At 47.8% G+C, this 14,676-nt stretch overlaps 1 protein-coding gene across 10 annotated transcripts in view; it reads right to left on the bottom strand.

Moving 5' to 3' along the window:
* Nucleotides 1–4,859: 4,859 nt before the first annotated feature.
* The window catches only part of Tmem229b (transmembrane protein 229B), a 42,299-nt gene continuing 32,482 nt past the window's right edge, over nt 4,860–14,676 (bottom strand). For 7 of the 10 annotated variants that reach the window (XM_027418364.2, XM_027418362.2, XM_027418363.2 and 4 more), the window contains one exon: nt 4,860–8,235. In XM_027418364.2, coding sequence (XP_027274165.1) covers nt 7,711–8,214 — 504 coding nt within the window. In that variant the 5' untranslated portion in view covers nt 8,215–8,235 and the 3' untranslated portion in view covers nt 4,860–7,710. The remainder of the gene's footprint in view (nt 8,236–14,676) is intronic. The other 3 variants (XM_027418360.2, XM_027418361.2, XM_027418357.2) reach the window with 1 other exon arrangement.

Genomic DNA, 14,676 nt, shown 5'->3' with positions numbered 1-14,676 from the left:
CAATAAAATGACACAAATCTATGAATGGCACTGTCAGAGGGACACTGTCTCGGTGTCTTGTCAAATGCTGTCTTAGTCACTGTTCTATTGCTGTGAAGAGATGTCATGACCAAGGCAATTCTTAAAAAAGGAAACAGTTAATTAGAGGCTTGCTTGCAGTTTTAGAAGAGCAGCCCATTATCAACATGGCAGACGGCATAGTTGAAAACATGGCAAGCATGGTCCTGGAGAAGGAGTTGGCAGAGAGAGTGAGCCTAGGCCTGATATGGACTTTTGAAACCTCAGAGTCCACCCCTAGTGACACACTTCCTCTGACAAGGTCACACCCAAACCGACAAGGCCATATCCCCTAATGCTTTTAATTCATTCAAATAGTACCACTCCTTGGTGACTAAGCATTCAAATATATGAGTCTATGGGGCCATTCTTATTTGAACCACCACAAATCCATACAAATGGTAAGAGGCAGAAACAGAGGTTAGAACTAAAGTTAGTCTGACTTAATGCATGTGTTACCCACCACTCATGCCCTTCTATTGGGTGTTCTAACACTGCCAAGACCTCGATGAAACTCCAAAGGTCTACAGAAAGGATGGAATCTAAGCAGTCAGATGAATGGCTTCAGGTTGGCCTCAATGGCTGTCTTATAAAAGATTTGGGGGGAGCACATGTGTTTGCAGGTTCACAACCCCTCAGAACTCACAGGTATTGTTTATCCCAGAGCATGGGTGCTCATGTAGCTGGGAGAGAAAGGGTTGTTCATTTCTGCTGATCTCAATCCATGACCCAGCTTCTGAGAGGACAGGCCAGATGCTAGGGGTACAAGGACTTCCAGGATCTCCCTGCAGCCTGCTCTTACTTGGTCCCACTCCTCAGGAAGGACTCCCTGTAAGGACCTGGGCAAGACTCTGCTTCTTTCTTAGAACTCTGACATGTTTTAGCTAAGTCTCCCTCATAGCTCTGTGTAGTAAGGGTCTGCAGCCAGCACCAGTATCGGTAAGTGATGGACCTTTAGTAGGTGGGGCATAATTAGTTATGGGATTGTGCTTGTGAAGGGTATCTTGCAGTCCTGACCCTTTTTCTCCTTTGTACCTGGCCATGGGGGACAATAGGCCTCCTCTGGCATGTACTCTTGCATGATGGTCTGTGCTGCCATAGGTCTAAAGTAAGGGAGTCAGTTGGTAAAGGATTGCAATCTCTGAAACTGTGAGCTACAATAAACCTTTCTCTGAACAGGAAACTTCCTGTTCAGAAGGTGCATTTACAGCAGAGGCTGTGTACTACTTGCCTCTAAAATCTCTCTTCCTCCACCCCAATATCACCATAACGTACCACCAGAATGAACCAATGGGTGATTCATAGAGCTGTGTCTTTGGCTAGGCATGACAGCTCCAAGAGGATCCTGGCAAGGCTCAGGGACTAGTGGATTTGGTGGGCACAGACAATGAATGGAATAGTTGTCTGGACAGAATTCCTAGCTTTGGGTCCCCAAAAGAGTCTATAATACCCTGGAACACCAATGTCATTTCTCAGTTGATCAAGTTGGTGGCTCATGCCTGTAATCCCAGTGTCAAGGATGCTGAGGCAGGAGAATCACTGTAAGTTTTAGGCTACATAGTGAGTTCCAGCATAGCCTTGGTTACAGGGTTAGGCTGTGTTTTAAGAAAATAAAATGAAAAGAAAAAATCATTCATTAAGAGGTCCCTAAAGCACTCACTGTGTTCTAGATTCGTTCTACTCTACTTGCAGCTGAGACTGCCTAGGCATAGAGAACATTTGTGTTTTCAGGACAGTGGGAATCCAGCATGTCTCTGAAAGCATCAAAGAATGGTCTTCAGGACAGCACTGTGTTCTTCCTGGACCCTCACATGTCCCTGAAGACAAGCAGGGTCCCTGTTGAGATTCCCCATGGAGAAACAGTGGTGCAGTGGCATAGCTATAAGGGGTCCCTGTCAACATCTTCCTCCATGATCATCCATCATTGCCACTAGCCTGGTCCCTACTCTTGGAGGTTTCCAATATTGAGCTGAAGAGCTACAAGGGTGAGTCCCCTGTTCTGTTTGGATTTTCAGAAGGGCCTGGCAGAGGGCTCATGTCTTGCCATGAAGTGGTTTCATCTGGTAGTTTCAAGCCCTCTGAGAATACATACAACCAGAGGCCCAGACTTCTCTTCAAGTTGAAAATAGGATCATTGAGAAAATCCTGGGACAAAAATAAAGCTGTGTAGGAGGGGCAGAATGGGTGTCACAGATAAAGCTGGCACACCAGAGGCCAAAAGTTCACAACCTCCTCCACTAGGAGGGGTCTTTGGCCAGTTGTCTCATCTTGGTTATGATGGCATTCCATACTGCCTATATTATAGCCTTCTGAGGCCCCATCCTGTTACTCACAAATATTTCCATTTAGCTTTGTAAATAGCACCCACAGGAGATGACCCAAAGGCATCCAGAAAGCCCTCAGTACCAAAGGGCACCTGACTCCTCACAAATCCTTCTTGAAAGGTCTTCTGTCAAAACAAGAGTCACAAAGCCAGGAGCCTTGCCATGTGCCTGTTGTCAGCTGAGACAGGAGTGGTTGGGCCTAGGAGTCTAGGCCAGTGTGGGCAATATAATGAAATGATGTCTCACAAAAAGGGGGCAAGGGGGTTAGAAGGAAATGTGGTGGGCGAATCCAAGCCAGGCATGGTGGTGTACAGCTTTAATCCCAGCACTTGAAAGGTAGAGGCAGGCAGATACCTGTGAGTACTAGGCTAGCCTGGTCTACATGGCAAGATCCCAGAAAGCCAGGACTACACAGAGAGAACCTGTCTCAAAAACAAACAAACAAAAATTAAACAACAACAGAAAATGTGGCAAATCCAAGATGGTAGACTGGATGTCAACAGTCCTCCTGTGTAAAACAGGGACACGATGGTACCCATCTGAAATGAAAGAAAATGAAAATGTGTGTGGACACCTGGTGCCCTGCTGCAGTGCCACAGGAGCCACTAGGAGCCACAGCTGCAGTTAAATGAGACCCAGTTCCTCTAACCTTTGGCCAGAAGCTCCATCTTCCTGTATCACCTTCACAAGAAAGGAACTCATCTGTCTTTTGGTTGTGCCAACACACAGGTCAGAAATGCGCCCTGAGAAACCTGCTCCGGGAAGAAAAGCTCAAGTTCGAATACTGTCTTTGCTGTTGTTAATCATTAGGCTTTTGCACAGTCTGGGAAGGATTTAGAAGATACAGAGCTTGGCATGACCTCTCCTAGGTCATTTATATGAACACTGCCTTTTGTTTGTTTTCTTGTTTTTCGAGACATGGTTTCTCTGTGTAGCTTTCTTTGGAGTCTGTCCTGGAACTCACTCTGTAGACCAGGCTGACCTCGAACTCAGAGAGATTTGCCTGCCTGTGCCTCCTGAGTGCTGGGATTAAAGGTGTGTGCCACCACCTCCCAGTTTGAACACTGCGTCTTTATCCTTTGGATTGGGTTGGGGAGGGGAAGAAGAACGGGTGGGGTAAAGCGTCAAGAAAAGAAGCTGCCCGAATCAACATAAAAACACTCTGGCACAGTGATGCACCTCTCGTAGTCCCAGGACTGGGGAGGCAGAAACAGGAGGGTTCCTGGGATGGCTGGCCGGCCTAATCGGTGTGTTCCAGGACAATGAAAGACCCTGTCTCAAAGAAGGTGGACAGCATCCCTGAGGAGAGACACCTGAGGCTGTCCTCTGGTCTCCCTATACCTGCGCACACAAGTGCATGTACACCTGCACATGCATACATACATACATACATACATACATACATACATACATACATACATGGAGGAATAAGAGAAGAAAGCCAGTCATTGAGTTGCTCCCTAAGAGTAAGGCTTAGGTCCTCTCAGTGCAGGTTCTGCCTTGGTTTCTAAGGCTCCCTTAAGACTTCCATTGTTTGCCTCTTTCTACAAGATCTTACTCTGAATGAACCACCTGATAGATTTGTTTATACTAACATGCAAAATGACTGTTGGGGTGCTTCCTACTGGCTCAATTTCATAAGGAGATGAATTCTCAAAGAAATAAAAACTTTCAAGTGAATGAGTATGTGCGGATGGTAAGAGCAAAGGCCTTGCCAGGGACTTAAAAAGGAAAACAAAACAAAACATAACAAAACAAAACACTGCCATCAATGCTCTGTAACCTGGCTATGGCTCAGGGGCCAAGCTATTTGAGTGTAGCAGACCGGACTGGACAACTTTGTTTTTGAGACAGGGTCTATGTAGCCCTGGATGTCCTGGAACTCGAGCTATAGACCAGGTCTGAGCAACTTCAAAGCCCTCCATTTCCTTCCTGGTATGAGGAAAGCAGTCAGGGGTATGGTGTGTGGCAGGGGTGGGGCAATGGAGCTAGACAGAGCCAAGGAACTCTGAAATAGGAAGGGACTACTTCCTGCAACGGCCCATCTCAGGGCACATAGCATTGCTAGGGTGAAATGAGGAGCTGTTTGTTCAAGTATTGTTTTCATGTTGTGCAAAAGGGTTCTGGCCTTTTAGCCTCTCTTGGAGTACTCCCAAGCCTTCTCTAATTATGGGGCATACCAGGTTATTGCCAGTATGTCTAAGAGCTGCTCATTTCATAGACAGGTGTCAGCAACCCGTATGCTGCTTGGAATCAGTATCTACCGTTGGCCTGGGACTGCAAGAGCTAGGGAGCATTGGGGTGGATTCAGGATACTGGAGACGATCAGGGCTGACAGCAGAGCCACACCCTCCTCAGCACCAGCCATCCTGGTTCCAGAAGGTGTGAGGTAGATAATGCCTGCCAAGCATGAAGGGCCCAACCGCCACTAGTTCCTGGGAAAAGGGCCCCAGTGTGGAACAGATGAGTCACAGGCAGTCCAGGAACACAAACACCAGTATATTTTATGTGCACAATTATGAAAAGGAAGAGACAGACAAACGGAGACATAGCAGGCAACAGGCTCACAAATCAATCATGTGCCTTTCTTGAGAGCTGTCCAGCTGGAGGACAGTCCTATCCACTTCAAAGGCCCTGTTCCAAAGCTGGGGCCTATAGCTTGTCCAGGTATGGGTAGCCTCAGGTTAGAAGGCACTTCCCTTGCCTTACTCACAGTTCATGGCTAGGCCTCTCACCTGCCTCCTGCAGCAACACTTTGCCCAGCCCAGAGCTTCAGAAATAGATTCTCACATGGGCTGACCCACTCAGCAGCCTCCTGGGAGATCCATGAAAAGTGAGGGACCAGGACAAAAGGGACTCACAGACGCTCCCTATGTATTATTGCTGTGAATAAGCACAGGCCATTGTGACTCTCTGGCATGAGGAAGGGACAGGGCACTGGAAGCCTAGCAGACATCCAAAGCAACTCAACCATGCAGGACAGCATACTTATTATCTGCAACTCTGAGATGGCTGCCTTGGGCCCAGAACATCAGAGGTTCCCTAAACAGCCAGCAGACTCCCCGCTGTTCAGAAGGGCTTGATTACCCCAACCTGTGCGCCCCAGTGCACTAAGGGGTTGGAGCCCTGAAGATAGTCAATAAAGCAAGAGCTGAAGTCTGGGCTATTTGGTGAGATCTGAGCCTGCAGGTCTGTGGCCAGGCCTTTACAGTGTAGCCTCCCCTGGCTGGGGGTTCTGTGCCTATGAGCGCCACAGGAGAACAGGGGACCTACATAAGCAGCCCACTGTGCTGAGTATCGCCGGGCAAGCAGATTCACTCCAGGAAACCCTCCTGATATGGGGCTAAAGGGTTGGTGCCAGGGAATGCTGCAGGACAACATCCAAGAGTGGGGGCCACCCAATGGCGTTCTCTGATCGAGAATTGGAGTCTTGAAGCTGGGACACCTCAGCAAGTCACTGGATTCAGTTGTGAGGTGGCCTGCAGAGGCATGAGGATCCAGGGGGTTGACATAACATGGAATTGGAGGAAGGGACCTACAAAATAAGGAATTCTCTCTATGGGTAGATGGAAAGCAACCACTCCCTTTGGAAGCCCGAATCCCTGCAACCCACAAAGCCCTGGAATCAGGGCTGCAACAAAACCAAAAGATGCCCCTCCCCACACACAGAATGGTGTTTGGTGATGAGATGCCTACCCAGGGAAACACTACATTCTGTCCTGGCCAGAGAAGACTTTCTCCCAGCCCAGGACATCCCTGCTGCTGGCCTTGGCCTGGGGCTGTCCGCATACTTCAGAAGCCCTCTCCCCAGGTGGCACTGTCACTTTTTAAATCATCTATAGGAATGAAAAGGTTGACTTCTACCTCAGAGTCCCCAGGGTGGCCAAGAGGAGACAGCAACATGGGATGGACACTCTTTGATGGACTGGCATCTTTTCAGAGAGTAGAGGACAAAATCAGAAGGGCCTAGAGTAAGGATTTCACCCGTCCACTGCCAGCAATGGACCCATCATAGGAGAAAGACAACCAAGCTGACAATGCCCATGAGTGTAGCAGGGGTAATACTGTTTGAGGAACAGGCTCACAGGGGCAACCTGGCCAGGAGTTAGAGGAGAAGAAGCCCAGAGTTTAGCGGCTGAGCTGAGGCTGCGGTAGAACTCATCTTTTTCCAGAAAAGGGGCTCCAAGAGCCTTCCATGGTCTTCCACATCTGTCTTGTTCCCCGTGAGTCTCCAACTAGATACCTGCTCCTCTATCTCACAGGAAGCCATATTGACTAACTGGCTTTTAAATAAACCAGTATGGGAAAATAGAACCTAGTACTCTGCCTCCCCCTCCCCTACTGTGAATCTACAGAGCACCCCGAGGCCCAGATGTACATTGAGGGGATACTATACATTTTCAGTAGGACCTCAGCAGGGAGGGGGCATCAGACACTATCCCTGGGCCAGAGAGACAGGCTGCCCCCAGTCCCCGGATGAAAGTGGAAGGAAGGCTGCAGGAAGGTAGGTGGGGTCCATTTTAGAGCTGTGCCACTGGCCACTACTGTGTTCTGTAGGGAGCTGGGGCAGGGGTTGGGGGTGGGGCTTATGGTGACTGACACAGAGAAAAGGGCTGCCTGCTAGTGGTAAATGTCTTGAACGTAAGAGAAAGGGGAAACGCCACCGAACACACGGGATTGAAACCTCCAAAAGCCCAAGGTTGGTGGGAATCCAGCACCACAGGGGCCCCCAGAAGGCCAAGGGAACAGTGTGGGGCCTTGGGGGAGGGAGAGGGGCCAAAGGAAGTTTTCCCAGCCCTTGCACAAGAGCAATGCCACCAAGCAGCCTGCTGGCTGCTGGGTCTCTCTCAGGCTGCAGCTCAGAGGCCCCTGGGGAGGTATTGGTTGCAAGCAAGCACCTGAATATTGCCTAATGGGACCAGCCAAAGCCCAGCTGAAGCCAGGGGGCAGGTGGGGTAGTGGCCCCAACAGCAGCCAAGGCCTCCTCAGACTTTGCCTCCCACCTGTCGCCCCAGAGTTCATGTCCCTTCACCAGGACAGGCCTGCTGCTTCCAAAGTTATCCATGAAGTCCAACTGTTAATTGCCCAGGCCCCAGCCCCCAGGATGGGTAGAGAGCCATGGACCAGTCCCAGTGTCCTTCTGTTGTCTGGACACCCAACTTCCCAACACCATCCCACTGCCCACCTTATGTGGTTGTGATTGCCCTACTGGGCTAAGACCCAGTCGGGGGCAGGGCTTGTGCTGAACCAAGAGGTAACCCCACCAGCTTGGTCTCTCTGTCCTTGAGTTCCTAGGAGAGACCTTAGGTCCTCACATTAGTCTTCTGACTTAGTCGGTCTTGACGTGGCCATTGGCCAGGGCTGGCGGACTGGCAGGCTCCCCGGGCTCTGCGTCCTTGTCAAAGCGTAGGCGGAGGGTGTTGCGGATGATAAACTGCTCCATGATGAGGGCCCCACAGAACCAGGGCACAGCGTACTCCAGGGTGATGAGACCCATGAAGTCAAAGTCGAACTGGGAGTAGTCCCAGGGACAGGCGTTGAACTGGCGCAGAATGAAGCCGGTGGTGAACTCCCACAGGTAGGTCCAGAGTGTGTAGATGAGGCAGCGCACCAGCAGAGGACAGCGGCCCCGCAGGCGCAGGTACATGCGCTCCACGATCAGGATGGAGGTGCCATAGATGAAGAGCGCCCACACGCTCGTGACCCCAGGGAACTTCCAGTTAAAATTCACCACAAACTCCCAGGCCGCTGTGAACATCACCTCGCAGAAGTAGCCGTGGATAGCATATAGGTACCAGCGGGACAGCGCTGTCAGGGGCTCGGCAGAAGCCATGGTGACAACTTGGGCTTCCTGCTGGGGATACAGGGAGACACATAAGAGGAGCCACCTTCCACTTTTCCCTGCCTCCTGCTCCCCATCTCTGTGGTGACCAGGCTGGAGGTGATTTCAAATCGGCTTTCACCTTTCTCCATCCTCTTTGGTATTAACCATAGTCCCAACCTTCTACCCTGTTGCGTCACCTTAGTTCCCTGTAATCCCTTAGCCAGATGGGCCTGGGAAGACAGGAAGAAAGCCTAACCCATTGCTTCCTTTGAACAACCCTACTCAAATACTATGTGGAGATGCCTACTGAACTCTGTAACATTTATGGTTGTCTGAAGTTAATTGAAGAGTCAGCTGCCTAGCTGCCTTGCTCCACAGGTCTCCCTTTCTTACCAGACCCATCAGGGACCCTGTTTCTCTCTCCCTGCTTCTTCTACAACAGCTCCAGATCACTCATATTCTGAGATTTAAGCAGTCTCTCTCTCTCTCTCTCTCTCTCTCTCTCTCTCTCTCTCTCCCCCTCTCTCATATACACTATTTTAACAACCTTTGAGTCTCTATATTTCTCATATTTATGTATATATAATATCAACATCATAACTATATTTCACCACTTTTATAGTTTTTAAGTGTATGAATCAATAGCATTAACAACATTCACAATGGTGTACAATCATTGTTGCCATGATTTCCAGAACCTTCCTAACATCCCAAATAGAATCTTTGCACCAGGGCTGGGGTGTTACTGGTAGAGCTTGCCTAACACCATGCAAACTATGTGTGGTGGTCTATACCTGTAATCCCAAAGAGGTAGAGATAGAAGGATTAGGTGATCCTCAGCTACATAGAGAATTCAAGGGACAGCATGAGCTACACTGGGCCTTGTCTCAAAAAAGAGAAGAAGACTGTTGTTAAATGCCAATCCCCCTTCCTCCAGCTCCTGGCAGCCATTGTTTCAGCTTCTGTAGATTCAACAACTCTCATAAGTGTTCTCTTGTGGCTGACTTATGTGATTAATGTAATGTCCTCCAGGTTTATTCAGGTTGTAGCCTGTATTGGAACAAACCCCCTTCTTTTGAAAGATCGAAGGAATTCCACTAGATGGAACATTCTGTTTCTCCACTGTTCATAGACACCTGGATGGCTTCCATTTTTGAGCAGTGCTGTTACACATGGGTAAACAAGCATCTATTCAAGACCTGCTTCCTGCTCTTTTGGGTCTATACCTAGAAATAGAACCATTAGGCCACATAGTAATGTATGATGGTAGCCTTTCTGAAGAACTGCTGCACTGGGTTGGGAAGATAGATGTCTTAGTGGTTAAGAATACTTCCAGAGGCCTCAGGTTCAATCCCCAGCACCCACATGGTGGCTGTCAACTATCTGTGACTCCAGTTCTAGGGAATCTGACACTCTTCTCTGGCCTTCATGGGTACTAGGCACACATGTGGTCCACATACACATAAAACACAATACACATTAAAAAAAATTCTCAAGAACTGTGGTACGCTTTATACATTTTACATCCTCAGCAAAACACGTACAAATTCCAGTTTCTTTGTATCACTGTTAACATTTGGGTCTTGTTTTCTCTGTAATGTCCATCCTAAACTAGACACCTAAATATGATATCATTGTGGTCATGTTTTATTTTTAACTGGTACAGTAGATGGGACTTGGCTCACCCATTTTCCCTCCTCCTCTTTCAAACCTCACTGCCAGTGTTCAAGCCTGGCTTTCTCCCATCATGCTTCCCTAAAGCCTTGTCTGGCTCCTAGGCCTCTGACTTTCTTCTAGTGCTCTATCTTAGAGGGTCTGGACCACTCATGAGGCCCATTATCAGAAGACGATCTACTTTTTGATGCATGAACCCTTGTGATTCAACTAGCTCTCTAACTTCTTGAGTGAACTCCCTGAGAATGGCTGTTTTACAGTCCTGTTAACCAGCTATTGCCCCAGGCTCTCCTCTGTAAGAGTCTAAACAACACATCTTGTTTATGAAGAGGGTAGTGTGGGAGAACTCACTGTTTATCAAGAATGAGAAGTTTTATCAGCTACCAGTGGGCATCCAGCTTGACATCTACCAGTCCTCTCTCCCAGGTAGGACCAGGGACAGAGGTTACCAAGGTGGCATCTGCAGTTTGCCTACCTGACTGAGAATCCTAACACCATCTTTTAGCTACACAGACCTCACTGCAATAATACTTACCCACCCTTGTGCCTTAATCACATTTTTAAAAACTTGCTCTTACTTAAAACTCGTATGAAGCCAAGTGTGGCAGTACGTACCTGTAATCCTAGCTCTTGGAAGGCTGAGACAGGAAGACTGCAAGTTCTAGACCAGCTTGGATGACATAGCAAGACACTTTGTCAACACAACTTAAAAAAAGGCGGGGGGGGGGGTTGGTTTGCCTACCATTCAGAGGCCCTGCACTCAATCCCCAGCCCTGTGTAAACTGGGTATGGCAAATACATGACCAACACCTGGGAGTTGAGTAGAGGCAGGAGGAACAGAAGTTCAAGGTCATCCTTAGCTACATAGTGAGTTCCTGTTCAGCCTGAGCTGCAAAAGATCTGAGAGCGGGTAGGAGAGGAGAAAGAGAGGAGGAAGGGGAGGAAGGGGAGAGAGGGGAGAGAGGAGAGAGAGGGGAGGGGAACATTTTACTCCTGTTTTATATGTGAGACTGGGAGAGAGTATTATCTGCCCTACATCCCCAGGGTGTGTAAACGGAAGAGCTTAGAGTAAAGCAGCACTCCAGTCTCAGCCTCCTGCATAGACCTGTGTGCCCCCTGTCCCTTCATCACTCAGGAGCATATAAGCTCCCCCCTTTCCTAACGAAACATGATAGCATCCTTGGCCTGCCATTCAAGGCCCCAATATACCTCTTCCACCTTATTCTCACTATTTAGGCCTAGGTATTTTTTTTAAGATTTTATTTATTTATTATGTATACAACATTCTGCTTCCATGTATATCTGCACACCAGAAGAGGGCACAACGGATGGTTGTGAGTCACCATGTGGTTGCTGGGAATTGAACTCAGGAAGAGCAACCAGTGCTCTTAACCTCTGAGCCATCTCTCCAGCCCCCCAGCCTAGGTGTTGTTTGGTATGCCTTCTCTCATCCCTACAACCACAAACCCAATGTCTGGCTGATCTTTAGAAAAATCTTTCCTCTCCCCAGCCACAAATCCTCTTCCTTCTCTGAATTTCCACAGGACCCCAACCCTCTGATGCTGATTGTTTTGTTAAATTCCATTGATGATTTTCAGTACCAAGTCAGACCTTATCCACTTGGTCAACACAGCCTAGACCTCTTCCTTCAGTAATACAACTAGATTCCTTCTCTTTCCTGGACACCTCCTCCTGTGCCCTGTGGGCACCTCAAGCTCCTTCCTAAGTCAAACTCAGTATCTTTCCCCAAAAACAGTTTCTCTCCTTTGACCCTTCCTGGTTAATGGCTACTGTGTCAGGTTCATTGACCCTCTACAGTGTGAACAGAAGACTGCATTCAGTACAAGGATGACAGTAGTTCTCAATTAGTAGTAAATGCCACCAGGTATATCATCCACAAACCATGTCCTAAGTCACCCATCATTTCCTATTGTAGCTCAGGCATCTGTGGGTCAGAAGATCTCAGCTGGCTTAAGTCATGAGGCTGTGAGTCATCCAAGGCTCTGTCCTGTGCTCAGCTGGGGAGGTTAAACTGGGATGACTATGCTCTGTCAGTTTCTCATCTTCTTCCTGGACACAGTAGACTAACACTTATCTCACGGTCAGTGGTAAGTCATAAGCCCGAGAACAAGCCAGCCCAACCATACACATGTTTTTCACTCTGGCCAAGAGGAAGAAAGAAGGGAGGAGGGTCACTATTAATGGTCCAGGGTACAGTTGAAGCTAAGGGGTAACTTCTAAGATTCTGTAGCACACTAGGTTAGCTATGATTGATTGTAATTCATTGTGTATCTCAAAATAGTGAATTGGGAAGACTTTGAATGCTCTCAAAACAGGACTCATGTTTCAGGATACAGTGCCAATCACCCTGATCTGATTATGCATTGTATACATACATGGAAATGTCACACTATACCTCATAAATATGAAAATTTACTACATGTCCCTTGAAGAGTTTTCTGTTTGGCAGGGTCTGATGTATCATCCTAGTCTGGCTCTTGAATTCACTGTGTAGCCAAAGATAACCTTGAACTTCTGGTCTTCTTGCCTCTCCCTACCAAGTGCTGGGATTTTTGGCATGTGCCACTTCCCAGTGCAGAGTGATGCAATGGGAATTGAATCCAGGGCTTCCTGTATGCTAGGTAAGAACCTAATCATCTGAGCTATATCTCCAGCCCCCATTCAAGATATTTTTGATATTAAAATTATTTAAATTATTTTCAGAAATAAAAAGGCAGCCCATTTTTTTAAAAAGCCCTGTGAATATCTCACTGGTCAAACTTAGTCACATGGCAAAGCTACCAACCTCTGGACTTTGCATCTTTTGAATCTCTTGGGATTCCATCTCCTCCTTGCTGCTGTTCTGGTTCAACCATATCTCATCAGGCAGCTCTAAAAGTCTCCCAGCTTTGCCTTGCCTACTCCCAGTTCAAATCCATGGCAAAAGTGTATAGACAGGGTGATCTCTCTAAAATGCCAGTCTGATGTTTCTCCCATTAAAAGCCCACTAGTGGATCTTCATCAGCATCAGCATCGCTCATAGCTGGCAAAGTCCTCCTGTGCCTGGCTCTGCCTCTGGATCCTGCCTAGCTCTGTGCTTTGGATCAGCATCACTGCTTTGTGGAATGCCCTTCCCACTTGTTGCCTTTGTGCTGTCCATTGACCTGTGTGCCCCCTCCACACACCTTGCTCATCTGTCCCAACAGCCAACCCTCACTTGGCTATGATTCGTCTGAAGGCTAACACCAGTAATCATCTGAGGAACATTTCACACAATGTGAACAGAAAATGCCAGGACTTGAGGCTGTGAAATTAACATTGGATTTTGCAAAGGTGTATTCCCATGTAAATGTGCAAAATATTCAGTACAAATTGTCACTGGATGAGATTATATATGAGTCTCCATTACATTTTTCTGTATACTCTAAACTTGACAAATAAATGGACCCAAGAAACCTGAAGTCATGTAAAACTCGTGTAGGGTTTTCCCTCCCGTGCCATCCTCAACACAATTCATAACTTAGATGTGAACAGTGTAGTGACTGGGTTCAGGAACCCTAGATCCTAATTGTTTGAGCCTCATATCACAAGCCTGTAAGATCCTTAGCAAGCTACCTCACTGCACACAGCCTCAGTTTCCTTTTAAGTAGGGGTAATATGAATGACTACCAGTTATTGTGAGGATGAATTATCTAGCTACTAATAAACACTGCAAATAAGGCTATGGAAATGACTCAGGTTAGGATCGCTTGCCGTTCTTGCAGAGGACTAGGGTTCCGAACCCAGCACCTGCATGGTGGTTCACATCTGATTATAACTCAAGTTCCAGGGGTCCAGTGTCCTCTTCTGGCCTCTGCAGTAACTTCATGCACATGGTATACTTACATACATACAGGCAAACACATATACAAAATAAAATAATAAAATCTTAAAAAAAAAACACATAAAAAATTTCTGCAAAGAGCATGTCCTTTCTGGCATAGCTTCTCTTGCTGCTAGGGTCACCTTCCACTTCAAGCAGTGTTACTAGGCCCCTGCCCTGGCCAGCCTGCTGGCAGCCTTCCCCACTAAGCAGGCTGCAAAGATAGTGAGCCACGGAACCAGAAAACCCTATGAAACAATAGTCCCACACATACTGCGTGGGAGAGCAAATGTGAGGTCCCTGCTTCCCTGTGGCTGCCCACAGCTGAATTGAGAGGCAAGGCCAGCCATGAGGGTCAGGCTTGAAGCTAGGATAGAATAAAAAAATAAACCTTCCTGGCACAGCCTTGCAAAGCTCCACTGTTTTTGTAAATTTCCTCCAGAGACCAAGAAAGAACAGACTTGGGCCACAGGGAACCACAGAATGGGCTGACAGGTTTAAGGCAGGTCACCCAGGCTCAGAGTTCTAAGACTATGGGCCTCCTAACCTGACTCGGGTCTGTCCACTTGCCCTGTACTCAAGCCCCCGACTTCTCTCTAGGCAGGAGATCCTGGGATGGGGAGTAAGCATGACTATGTGGATCTCCTTACAAGTCAACATATGTGTGTGTGTGTGTGTGTGTGTGTGTGTGCGGTGCTGGGGATCAAACCCAGGATCTTATGCATGTTAGGCAAGTATCCTGCTACTGTACTCCTTCCCCAACCTAATCCTCCCCCTTCTTCATGTTGACTCTAAATCCCGTTCTACTTGTCTCGGATCTCTCCTTCCTAGATTGGCCAAGAATAGTTTCTCAGCTGGGAACCACCAGCCCTAGCTTTCCCAGGTGACTGGAAGAGCTGGACCTCAAAACTTTATTAGCAGAAGCAAGAAAGAAG

This window comes from Cricetulus griseus, chromosome 5, assembly GCF_003668045.3.
Source record: "Cricetulus griseus strain 17A/GY chromosome 5, alternate assembly CriGri-PICRH-1.0, whole genome shotgun sequence".
Taxonomy (NCBI): domain Eukaryota; kingdom Metazoa; phylum Chordata; class Mammalia; order Rodentia; family Cricetidae; genus Cricetulus; species Cricetulus griseus.
The sequence above is the reverse complement of the archived record's forward strand: the minus strand, read 5'-3'. Positions and strand labels throughout refer to the sequence as shown.